The following is a 13,191-nucleotide window of genomic DNA, read 5'->3' as shown; positions in this document are numbered from 1 at the left end:
CCAGAGTCTCTGAGACTGTCCTCAATTCTTTTCATTCTTTTTTCCTATTCTGCTCCTTGGAAGTTAAGTTATTTTCGCTGTTTATCTTCCAGATCACTGATCCGTTCTTCTGCCTCAGTTATTCTGCTATTGATTCCTTCTAGAGTATTTTAAAATTTCATTTATTATGTTGTTCATCACTGTTTGTTTGCTCTTTAGTTCTTCTAGGTTCTTGTTAATTGTTTCTTGTATTTTCTCCATTCTGTTTCTGAGATTTTTGGACAATCTTTACTAACATTACTCTGAATTCTTTTTCAGGTAGACTGCATACTTCCTCTTCCTTTGTTTGGTCTGGAGGGTTTTTACCCTGCTCCTTCATCTGCTGCATATTTCTCTGTCTTCTCATTTTGTTTAACTTAGTGTGTTTGGGGTTTCCTTTGAGTCAGAGTCATAGTTCCTCTTACTTCTGGTGTCTGCCCCCAGTGGGTGAGGTTGGTCCAATGGCTTGTGTAGGCTTCCTCATGGGGGGGACTTGTTCCTGTGTTCTGGTGGGTGGAGCTGGATCTTGTCCCTTTGATGGGCAGGGCTGTGTTCGGTGGTGTGTCTTGGCGTGTCTGTGAGCTTAGTATGGCTTTAGGCAGCCTGTTTGCTAATGGGTGGGGTTGTTTTCCTGTCTTGCTAGTTGTTTGGTGTGAGGTGTCAGAACTAGAACTTGTTGGTCATTGGGTGGAGGAGGGTCTTAGTGTTGAGATGGGGACCTCTGGCAGAGCTCTTGCCAATTAATATTCTGTGGGGCTGGGAGTTTTCTGGTGGTCCAATGTTCTGGACTCAGTTCTCCCACCTTGGAGACTCAGGGCTGACCCCCAGCTGGAGCACCAAGACCCTGCAAGCCTCCCAGCATGGAAGAAAAGGAAGAAAAAAAGAGAAACAAGAAAAACGAACAGACACATCCCCAAGACGAATGGTAAAAGCAAAACTAAACAGACAAATCACACAGAGAAACACACACACTCACAGAAAGAAAAAAGAAGAGAAAACAAAAAAGAGGAGGGCAACAAAACCAATAAACAACCCCCCAAAATAAAACTAACACTAAAAACTACACTAACAAAAACATAAAACCAAAACCAAATCAAATGCAGAAGCAAACTAGAAAAAAGGCAAACAGAAAGCATAAAACAAACACACAAAAATGATCAACAAAAACATGTAAAGACAAAAGAAAGATGAAAACAAAAGAAAAAATACAAAACAACAAAAGTAAAAATAGAAAAATATAGAATATAGTTAAAAATAAGATAAAAGCAAAGCAAAACAAAGAAAAAAACAAGGAAAAAACAATATAACAAAAAAGTCCAGTAGAAATAAGAAGAAAATAAAAATATATTAAACATAAAAGCATAAAAAAGAAAAGAAAAAGTAAATAAAAAATTAAAAGCATAATAAAAAAAGAACAGAACAAAATTTTAAAAAAGTAGTAATAATAATAATATTTTCCTGTTACCTCTGCTGTCAGTGTCCTTGCCCCCACAGTGAGCCACAGCCAATCCTTGCCTACCCAGGAAGTCCTCTGATACTTCTAGGTAGGTCTCTGGACCTGCTGTTGGCTCTGTGGGGCCAGCTCAGACTCTGGGAAGTCTTGAGAGTTTCTGAGGTCTTCTGACAGAATTCAGTAGGTGTTTTGTAGGGGTTGTTCCACGTGTAGATGTATTTTTGATGTATTTGTGGGGAGAAAGGCAATCTCCACGTCTTACTCCTCCACCATATTGAAGGTCTCTCAGTACTATTTTTTAAATTTTACTATTTTATTTTATTTTTTATTTTGTTTGCTTCCCCTGTTTTTTATTATAGTGTTTTCTTTTTCTTGGCTTCTTAATCATTAAGTAATATTTTCTAGAATTCCATTTATCTTTAGTGTTTTTGAATGTATACTTTTGTATAGACATTTTTAGTGCTGGCTCTGTATATTACACTGTATATATTTAAGTTAGCACAGGCTTTTGGTGTTGACATTATACCAATTATAATGAAGTCCCTTTAAATCTCTTTACCCTCCCTCATTTATATTATACTTGTCTTAAATATTTCCTTACATATATTGAGAACCTCACCAAATCATTAAATCATGAAACATTCAGTCATTAAACACAATTCAACCATCAATCCCACATTAGAAAACACAAGAGGAAAAGAAAATTCTATCATATATATCCATATTTTCACTTTCCCATTTCTTCTATCTTCCTTCCTGATATTCCAAGATTTCTTCATTTATCATATCCTTTTTGTTTAGAAAACTGTCTCTAGCAATTCTTTAAGGGTAAGTTTCCTGGTGAATATTCTCTTAGTTTTCCATAATCTGAGACTATCTTAATTTCCCCTTCATTCCTGAAGGATAGTTTTGCTGCAGATAGAATTTATGTTTGCCAGTACTTTTCCTTCAACACTTGAAAAATGTTACCCGACTTAATTCTGGTTTCCAAGATTTCTAATGAGAAATCTGTTGCCATTCCAATCATTTTCCTTTTACAGGTAAGGTGTCATTTCTCTCCCCCTGCTACCAAGATTTTTCTTTGTCTTTAATTTTCAGAAGTTTAACTATGATGTGTCTTCATGTCTTAATCTGCTTGGGCTGCCATGACAAAATACTGTAGACTGGTTTAAGCAACAGAAATTAATTTTCTTATGCTTCTGGAAACTGGAAGTCTGAGGTCAGGGTGCCAACATGGTGAGGTTCTGGTGAGAGTTCTCTTCCTGGCATATAGATGGCCACCTTCTTGCTAAGTGCTCAAATGGCCTTTCCTCGGTGTGTGTGTGTGTGTGTGTGTGTGTGTGTGTGTGTGTGTGTGTGTTTATGGGGAATATGAGAAATAGAGAGAGAGAGAGAGAGAGAGAGAGAGAGAGAGAGAGAGAGTTCTCACTCTCTCTTTCTCTTCTTATAAAGCTACCAAACCCATCAGATTATGACCCTTCTCTTATGACCTCATTTGAACTTAATTACCTCCTAAGAAGCCTATCTCCAAATATAGTTACACTGGAGGTTAGGGCTTCAACATATGAATTTTGAGAAGACAAAATTCCATCCATAGCCAGGTTTTTTTTTTTCATTACTAACTCAATCACTTTGTTATAGTTCTGTTCAGATTTTCTATTTATTCTTCAGTTGTTTTTGGTAGTTTGTGTCTTTGTAGAAATTTGTCTATTTCATCTAAGTTATGTATTTTTTGGGCATACAGTTGTTCATAGTATTCCCTTATAATCCTTTTTATTTGTGTAACACTGGTAGTAACGTCCCCTCTTTCATGTCGGATTCGAATAATTTTAGTTTCTCTCTCTCTCTCTCTCTCGTCTGTCTAGTAAAATGTCTGTCAATACTTTTGGTGTTTGTAAAGGACCAACTTTAGGATTTACTGATATTTTTCTATTGTTTTTCTATTCTCTATAACATTTATTTCCTATCTAATCTTTATTATTTTCTTCCTCTGTTGGGCAGGGGTTAGTTTGCTCTTCTTTCTCCAGTTTCCTAAGGTGGAAATTTAGTTTATTGATTTGCGTTCTTTATTTTTTTTAATATAGATTTGTATAGCTAAAAATTTCCCTCTAAGCACTGCTTTAGCTTCATTTTGTGCTATAGACTGAATATTTCTGTCCTCTCAAAATGTATATGTTGAAATCCTAACTGTCAGTGTGATGGTATTTAGCATGTGGGACCTTTGGGAGGTGATTAGATCATGAGGGTGGAGCCCTCAATAATGCTATTAGTGTCCTTGTAAAAGAAACCCCAGAGAGGATATCTTATAGGTTTTGTCCTTTTTTTTTCATGCATCTCAAAGATTTTTTCTCATTTCTCTTATGATTTATTCTTTGGTACATTGGTTATTTGGAACCATGTTACTTAATTTGCACATATTTATGTGTTTCCCAAAGTTCTTTCTGTAAATTTCATTCTATTGTGGTTATAGAATATGCTATGTATGATTTCTATACTTTTAAATTTATTGAGACTTTTTATACCATAACATTATGATCTATCCTGGTGAATGTTCCATGTGCACTTGAGATAAACCTGTATTCTTCTGTTGCTCTATGGAGTGTTCTGTAAGATGTATAGCTGGCATATAGTATTATTCAAGTCTTCTATGGTCTTGTTGCTCTTCTTTCTAGTTGTTCTATATGGAATTGCAAGTGGATCATTGAAATCTCCAACAGGTATTGTTGAAATGTCTATTTCTTCAATTCTATCAGTTTTTGCTTCATGTATTTTTGGGACATCATTTTTAGTGCATATATGTTTATAATAATTATATCTTCTTGATAGATTAACTCTTTTTTTATCATTATAAAATATTTGTCTTTAGTAACAATTTTTCTCTCCTCTAGTTTGTTTGATATTAACATAGCCACTCCAGCTCTCTTTTGCTTGCTCTTTGTATGGTGTATCTTTTTCATCACTTTACTCTCAACTTATTTGTGTTTTTGGACAAAGAATATATCTCTTATAAACAGCACATAGTTGCATTATGTTTCTCTTTATCCATTCAGTAATCTCTGCCTTTGATTGAAGTGTTTTAATCATTTGCATTCAATGTAAATATGGATAAGGTAGGATTTACATCTGTCATTTTGCAATTTTTTTCTTATGTGTCTTGTGTGTGTTTTTGTGGATCTAGTCTTCCATTACTGTCTTCTTTTATATTAAATATATATTTTTCAGTGTACTATTTTAATTCCTTTGTAATCACTTTTACTATAGTTTTGGGCTATTTTCTTACTTTTTTCCCCTGGGGATTATAGTTCCATCTTACCTTAAAACAATGTATTACAGGTTAATAGCTACTTAACTTTAATAGTATACAAAAATGTTACTCCTGTAGAGACTAGAGCTCCAACTCTGTTCTGCCCCTTCCATTGGCTGCCAGGCTTCTGGTTTCACTGTGATAACAGGCTGTTGGTTTTCACGCTACTGTGGAACTAGGAAGGGGGTATGGCAATAGGGCAAGTTAAAATGTGACAGACAGGGAGCTTCCCTGGTGGCAAAGTGGTTGAGAGTCCGCCTGCCGATGCAGGGGACACAGGTTCGTGCCCTGGTCCAGGAAGATCTCACATGCCATGGAGCAGCTAGGCCCATGAGCCATGGCCACTGAGCCTGCGCGTCCGGAGCCTGTGCTCCGCAACGGGAGAGGCCACAACAGTGAGAGGCCCGCATACCGCAAAAAAAAAAGGAAAAAAATAATGCGACAGAGGGGAGCTTCAAGATGGCAGAAGAGTAAGATGTGGAGATCACCTTCCTCCCCACAAAAACATCAGAAATACATCTACATGTGGAACAACCCCTACAGAACACCTACTGAATGCTGGCAGAAGACCTCAGTCCTCCCAAAAGGCAAGAAACTCCCCACATACCTGGGTAGGGTAAAAGAAAAGAGAAGAAACAGAGACAAAGAATAGGGATGGGACCTGAACCAGTGGGAGGGAGCTGTGAAGGAGGAAAGGTTTCCACACACTAGAAACCCCTTCGCAGGCGGAGACTGCTGGTGGCATAGGGGTGGGGAGATTCGGAGCCACAGAGGAGAGCACAGCAACAGGGGTGCGGAGGGAAAAGCAGAGGGATTCTTGCACAGAGGATCAGTGCCAACCAGCACTCACCAGCCTGAGAGGCTTCTCTGCTCACCCGCAGGGACGGGCGGGGGCTGGGAGCTGAGGCTCTGGCTTCGGTCGGATCCCAGGGAGAGGACTGTTGTTGGCTGCATCAACACAGCCTGAAGGGGGCTACTGCACTGCAGCTGGCCGGGAGGGAGTCTGGGAAAAAGTCTGGAGGTGCCGAAGAGACAAGAGAATTTTTCTTGCCTCTTTGTTTCCTGGTGCATGAGGAGAGGGGATTAAGAGTGCCATATAAAGGAGCTCCAGAGAGGGGCGTGAGCCATGGCTATCAGCGCGGACACCAGAGATGAGTATGAGACGCTAAGGCTGCTGCTGCAGCCACCAAGAAGCCTGTGTGCAAGCACAGGTCACTATCCACACCACCCCTCCCAGAAGCCTGTGCAGCCCACCACTGCCAGTGTCCCATGATCCAGGAACAACTTCCCCGGGAGAATGCACGGTGCACCCCAGAATGGTGCAACGTCATGTAAGCCCCTGCCACCGCAGGCTCACCCCGCAACCATACCCCTCCCTCCCCCAGGGCTGAGTGAGCCAGAGCCCACGAAGCAGCTGCTCCTTTAACCCCGTCCTGTCTGAGCGAAGAACAGATGCCCTCAGGTGACCTACAGGCAGAGGCAGGTCCAAATCCAAAGCTGAAACCCAGGAGCTGTGAGATAAAAGAAGAGAAAGGGAAATTTCTCCCAGCAGCCTCAGGAGGAGCGGATTAAATCTCCACAATCAACTTGATGTACCCTGCATCTGTAGAATACCTGAATAGACAACAAATCATCCCAAACTGAGGAGGTGGACTTTGGGAGCAACAATATATATATTTTTTCCCTTTTTCCCTTTTTGTGAGTGTGTATGTGTATACATCTGTGTGTGACATTGTCTGTATAGCTTTGCTTTTACCATTTGTCCTAGGGTTCTGACTGTCCATTTTTAAAATTACTTAAAAGAATTTTTTCTTAATAATAATTTTTTTATTTTAATAATTTTATTTTACTTTATTTTATTTTATCTTCTTCTTTCTTTCTTTCTTTCCTCCTTTTCTCCCTTTTATTCTGAGCCGTGTGGAGGACAGGCTCTTGGTGTTCCAGCCAGGCATCAGGGCTGTGCAACTGAGGTGGGAGAACCAAGTTCAGTACACTGGTCCACAAGAGACCTCCCAGCTCCACATAATATCAAACGGTGAATATCTCCCAGAGATCTCAATCTCAATGCCAAGACCCAGCTCCACTCGATGACCAGCAAGCTACAGTACAGGAAACACTATGCCAAACAACTAGCAAGACAGGAACACAACCCCATCCATTAGCAGAGAGGCTGCCTAAAATCAGAATAAGGCCACAGACACCTCAAAACACACCACCAGACATGGAACTGCCCACCAGAAAGACAAGATACGGCCTCATCCACCAGAATACAGGCCCTAGTCCCCTCCACCAGGAAGCCTACACGACCCACTGAAATAACCTTAGCCACTGGGGACAGACACCAAAAACAATGGAAACTACGAACCTGAAGCCTACAAAAAGGAGACCCCAAACACAGTAACTTAAGCAAAATGAGAAGACAGAGAAACACACAGCAGATGAAGGAGCAAGGCAAAAACCCTCCAGATCTAACAAATGAAGAGGAAATAGGCAGTCTACCTGAAAAAGAATTCAGAATAATGATAGTAAAGATGATCCAAAATCTTGGAAATAGAATGGAGAAAATAGAAGAAACATTTAACAAGGACCTAGAAGTAAAGAGCAAACAAACAGAGATGGATAACGCAATAAATGAAATTAAAAATTCTCTAGAAGGGATCAATAGCAGAATGAGGCAGAAGAATGGATAAGTGACCTGGAAGATGAAATAGTGGAAATAACTACTGCAGAGCAGAATAAAGAAAAAGGAATGAAAAGAATTGAGGACAGTCTCACAGACCACTGGGACAACAATAACGCACCAACATTCAAATTATAGGGGTCCCAGAAGAAGAAGAGAAAAAGAAAGGGACTGAGAAAATATACGAAGAGATTATAGTTGAAAACTTCCCTAATATGGGAAAGGAAATAGTTAATCAAGTCCAGGAAGCACAGAGAGTCCCATACAGGATAAATCCAAGGAGAAAGACACCAAGACACATATTTATCAAACTATCAAAAATTAAATACAAAAAACAAATATTAAAAGCAGCAAGGGAGAAGAAGCAAATAACATACAAGGGAATCCCCATAAGATTAGCAGCTGATCAATCAGCAGAAACTCTGCAGCCAGAATGGAGTAGCAGGACATATTTAAAGTGATGAAAGAGAAAAGCCTACAACCAAGATTACTCTACCCAGCAAGGATGTCATTCAGATTTGATGGAGAAATTAAAAGCTTTACAGACAAGCAAAAGTTAAGAGAATTCAGCACCACCAAACCAGCCTTTACAACAAATGCTAAAAGAACTTCTCTAGGCAGGAAACACAAGAGAAGTAAAATACCTGCAATAACAAATCTAAAACAATTAAGAAAATGGGATTAGGAACATACATATCGATAATTACCTTAAATGTAAATGGATTAAATGCTCCCACCAGAAGACGTAGACTTGCTGAATGGATACAAAAACAAGACCCATATATATGCTGTCTACAAGAGGCCCACTTCAGACCTAGGGACACACACAGACTGAAAGTGAGGAGATGGAAAAAGATATTCCATACAAATGGAAATCAAAGAAAGCTGGAGTAGCAATTCTCATATCAGACAAAATAGACCTTAAAACAAAGAGTAATACAAGAGACAAAGAAGAACACTACATAATGATCAAGGGATCAATCCCAGAAGAAGATATAACAATTGTAAATATTTATGCACCCAACATAGGAGCACCTCAATACATAAGGCAAATACAAACAGCCAGAAAAGGGGAAGTTGACAGTAACACATTCATAGTAGGGGACTTTAACACCCCACTTTCACTAATGGACAGATCATCCAAAATGAAAATAAATAAGGAAACACAAGCTTTAAATGATACATTAAACAAGATGGACTTAATTGATATTTATGGGATATTCCATCCCAAAACAACAGAATACACAGTCTTCTCAAGTGCTCATGGAACATTCTCTAGGATAGATCATATCTTGGGTCACAAATCAAGCCTTGGTAAATTTAAGAAAATTGAAATTGTATCAAGTATCTTTTCCGACCACAACACTATGAGACTAGATGTCAATTACAGGAAAAAATCTGTAAGATATACAAACACGTGGAAGCCAAACAACAAACTACTTAATAACCAAGATATCACTGAAGAAATCAAAGAGGAAATAAAAAAATACCTAGAAGCAAATGACAATGAAAACACAACTCAAAACTTATGGGATGCAGCAAAAGCAGTTCTAAGAGGGAAGTTTATAGCAATACAATCCTACCTTAAGAAACAAGAAACTCCTCAAATAAACAACCTAACCTTATACCTAAAGCAAACAGAGAAACAAGAACAAAAAACCCCAAAGTTAGCAGAAGGAAAGAAATCGTAAAGATCCAGTCAGAAATAAATGAAAAAGTAATGAAGGAACTGAGAACAAAGATCAATAAAACTAAAAGCTGGCTCTTTGAGAAGATAAACAAAATTGAAAAACCATTAGCCAGACTTATGAAGAAAAAAAGGGAGAAGACTCAAATCAATAGAATTAAAAATGAAAAAGGAGAAGTAACAGCTGACAGTGCAGAAATACAAAGGATCATGAGAGACTACTACAAGCAATGCTATCCCAATTAAATGGACAACCTGGAAGAAATGGACAAATTCTTAGAAAGGCACAACCTTCTGAGACTGAACCAGGAACAAATAGTAAATATGAACAGACCAATCACAAGCACTGAAATTGAAACTGTGATTAAAAATCTTCCAACAAACAAAAGCCCAGGACCAGATGGCTTCACAGGCGAATTCTATCAAACATTTAGAGAAGAGCTAAGACCTATCCTTCTAAAACTTCCAAAATATAGCAGAGGGAGGAACACTCCCAAACTCATTCTACAAGGCCACCATCACTCTGACACCAACACCAGGCAAAGATGTCACAAAGAAAGAAAACTAAAGGCCATTATCACGGATGAACGTAGATGCAAAAATACTCAACAAAACACTAGCAAACAGAACCCAACAGCACATTAAAATGATCATACACTATGATCAAGTGTGGTTTATCCCAGGAATGCAAGGATTCTTTAATATATTCAAACCAATCAACGTGATACACCATATTAACAAACTGAAGGAGAAAAATCATTCGATCATCTCAATAGATGCAGAGAAAGCTTTCAACAATATTTGACACCCATTTATGATAAAATCCCTCCAGAAATTAGGCATAGAGGGAACTTTCCTCAACATAATAAAGGCCATATATGACAAACCCACAGCCAACATTGTCCTCAATGGTGAAAAACTGAAAGCATTTCCACTAAGATCAGGAACAAGACAAGGTTGCCCACACTCACCACTATTATTGAACATAGTTTTGGAAGTTTTAGCCACAGCAAACAGAGAAGAAAGGGAAATAAAAGGAAATGAAATCGGAAAAGAAGAAGCAAAGCTGTCACTGTTTGCAGATGACATGATACTAAACATAGAGAATCCTAAAGATGCTAACAGAAATCTACAAGAGCTAATCAATGAATTTGGTAAAGTAGCAGGATATAAAATTAATGCACAGAAATTTCTGTCATTCCTATATAGTAATGATGAAAAATCTGAAAGTGAAATGAAGAAAACCCTCCCATTTACCATTGTAACAAAAAGAATAAAATATCTAGGAATAAACCTACCTGAGGAGACAAAAGACCTGTATGCAGGAAATTATGACAAAGATGAAAGAAATTAAAGATGATACAAATAGATGGAGAGATATACCATGTTCTTGGATTGGAAGAATCCACATTCTGAAAATGACTCTACTACCCAAAGCTATCTACATATTCAATGCAATCCCTATCAAACTACTACTGGCATTTTTCACAGAACTAGAACGAAAAATTTCACAATTTGTATGGAAACACAAAAGACCCCAAATGGCGAAAGCAATGTTGAGAAAGAAAGACTGAGCTGGAGGAATCAGGCTCCCTGACTTCAGACTATACTACAAAGCTACAGTAATCAAGACAGTATGGTACTGGCACAAAAACAGAAAGATAGATCAATGGAACAGGATAGAAAGCTCAAAGATAAACCCACGCACATATGGTCACCTTATCTTTGACAAAGGAGGCAAGAATATGCAGTGGAGAAAAGGCAGCCTCTTCAATAAGTGTTGCTGGAAAAGCTGGATAGCTACATGTAAAAGAATGAAATTAGCACACTCCCTAACACCATACACAAAAATAAACTCAAAATGGGTTAAAGACCTAAATGTAAGGCCAGACACCATCAAACTCTTAGAGGAAAACATAGGCAGAACACTCTATGACATAGATCACAGCAAGATCCTTTTTGACCCACCTCCTAGAGAAATGGAAATAAAAACAGAAATAAACAAATGGGACCTAAGGAAACTTAAAAACTTTTGCACAGCAAAGGAAACCATAAAGAAGACGAGAAGATAACCCTCAGAATGCGAGAAAATATTTGCCAATGAATAAACTGACACAGGATTAATCTACAAAAAATACAAGCAACACATGCAGCTCAATTTCAAAAAACAAACAACCCAATCCAAATATGGGCAGAAGACCTAAATAGACATTTCTCCAAAGAAGATATACAGATTGCCCAACAAACCCATGAAAGAATGCTCAACATCATTAATCATTAGAGAAGTTAAAATCAAAGCAACAAGGAGATATCATCTCACACCGCTCAGAATGGCCATCATCAAAAAACCTACAAACAGTAAATGCTGGAGAGGGTGTGGAGAAAATGGTACCTTCTTGCACTGTTGGTGTGAGTGTAAATTGATACAGCAACTATGGAGAACAGTATGGAGCTTCCTTAAAAAACTAAAAATAGAACTACCATATGACCCAGCAATCCCACCACTGGTCATATACTCTGAGAAAACCATAATTCAAAAAGGGTCATGTACCAAAATGTTCATTGGAGCTCTATTTACAATAGCCAGGACATAGAAGCAACCTAAGTGTCCATCAACAGATGAATGGGTAAAGAAGAAGTGGCATATATATACAATGGAATGTTACTCAGCCATTAAAAAGATCGAAACTTAGTTATTTGTAGTGAGGTGGATGGACCTAGAGACTCTCATACAGAGTGAAGTAAGTCAGAAAGAGAAAAACAAATACCGTATGATAACACATATATATGGAATCTAAAACAAAAAAAAAAGAAAAGAAAAGAAAATTGTCAGAAGAACCTAAGGGCAAGACGAGAATAAAGATGCAGACCTACTGGAGAATGAACTTGAGGATACAGGGAGGGGGAAGGGTAAGCTGGGACAAAGTGAGAGAGTGGCATGGACATATACACACTACCAAATGTAAAATAGATAGCTAGTGGGAAGCAGCCGCATAGCACAGGGAGATCATCTCGGTGCTTTGTGACCATCTAGAAGGGTGGGGTAGGGAGGGTGGGAGGGAGGGAGATGCAAGAGTGAAGCGATATGGGAACATATGTATATGTATAACTGATTCACTTTGTTATAAAGCAGAAACTAACACAGCATTGTAAAGCAATTATACTCCATTAAAGTTGTTAAAAAAAATCCTCCCTTACCTTTTATTTCAGATTTCTTCCCAACTTTGCCATCTGTAGTTTAACTTTTACATGGACATACTGATAATATTTAGATAATTTCTCCTTTGTTCTATACAGTTGTCTGTTGTGCTATTTCCTTCCTGCCTACCTGGGGGAAAGGAGAATGGTAGTAGGGAATTCCTGGAACAAGAAGCCTGCAGAGAGATCTAAAAGAGTTCACACAAGTCATTTGCCCTCAACCTAGCCAAGGGAAAGCCTCTCTCCATTTTTCCAGTATGTGTTTGTTTCAGAATGGGTCCTGGGATTCATAGCCAGACTCCCCCTCCCTCCTCCATCCCTCCAAATATAAATGTAGCCCCCAGGAAGGCTGGTTCAGAGGACTAGGAGTGGTCCCCTAGGGGCAGCAGTGAGCCCAGTAAGGTGAGGTTTCAGGGTACTGCTCCTTTTGTATGTCAGCCTGGAGCAGGGCTAAGAGATTCAGTTAAACCTGACCCAGTTCCATCCCACTTCCCTGCCAGCAGAGACACATATACACCAAGAGATGTGACGCATCTCATAGAAGTGTGACTCCTTTATACTATTCACCACATACTTTTCACACGTGCTATTGCCATGTCTCAACATGACAACCCCATGCACATTTTTACTCTTATTTTATACATGATGAAATGGAAGTTCAGAGAGTTGAATGTGAGTGGCAGAGTTCAGATATTATTTCCAAGGCCATACGAACCTGATTCCAGGCTCCAGAGCCAGAGGGAGATTGATACTGTACGTTTTTCTGGAGATGCCTGTGAGCCCCTGTTGCTCTCTCCATATGAGAATTTTTATCCTATGGCGTAGATTAGGGGGCTTGGGTCTATGAGAAG

General features: G+C 38.8%; 1 protein-coding gene across 1 annotated transcript in view; it reads left to right on the top strand.

Annotated features, from left to right (window-relative positions):
- YIPF6 (Yip1 domain family member 6) overlaps positions 1 to 11,970 on the top strand; it is an 87,393-nt gene extending 75,423 nt beyond the window's left edge. The window contains exons 7-8 of the mRNA XM_060291827.1: positions 4,144 to 4,188; positions 6,689 to 11,970. Coding sequence (XP_060147810.1) covers positions 4,144 to 4,188; positions 6,689 to 6,744 — 101 coding nt within the window. The 3' untranslated portion in view covers positions 6,745 to 11,970. The remainder of the gene's footprint in view (positions 1 to 4,143; positions 4,189 to 6,688) is intronic.
- Positions 11,971 to 13,191: the final 1,221 nt, after the last annotated feature.

This window comes from Globicephala melas, chromosome X (genome assembly GCF_963455315.2).
Source record: "Globicephala melas chromosome X, mGloMel1.2, whole genome shotgun sequence".
NCBI lineage: Eukaryota > Metazoa > Chordata > Mammalia > Artiodactyla > Delphinidae > Globicephala > Globicephala melas.
This window is presented reverse-complemented; position numbering and strand designations above follow the sequence as displayed.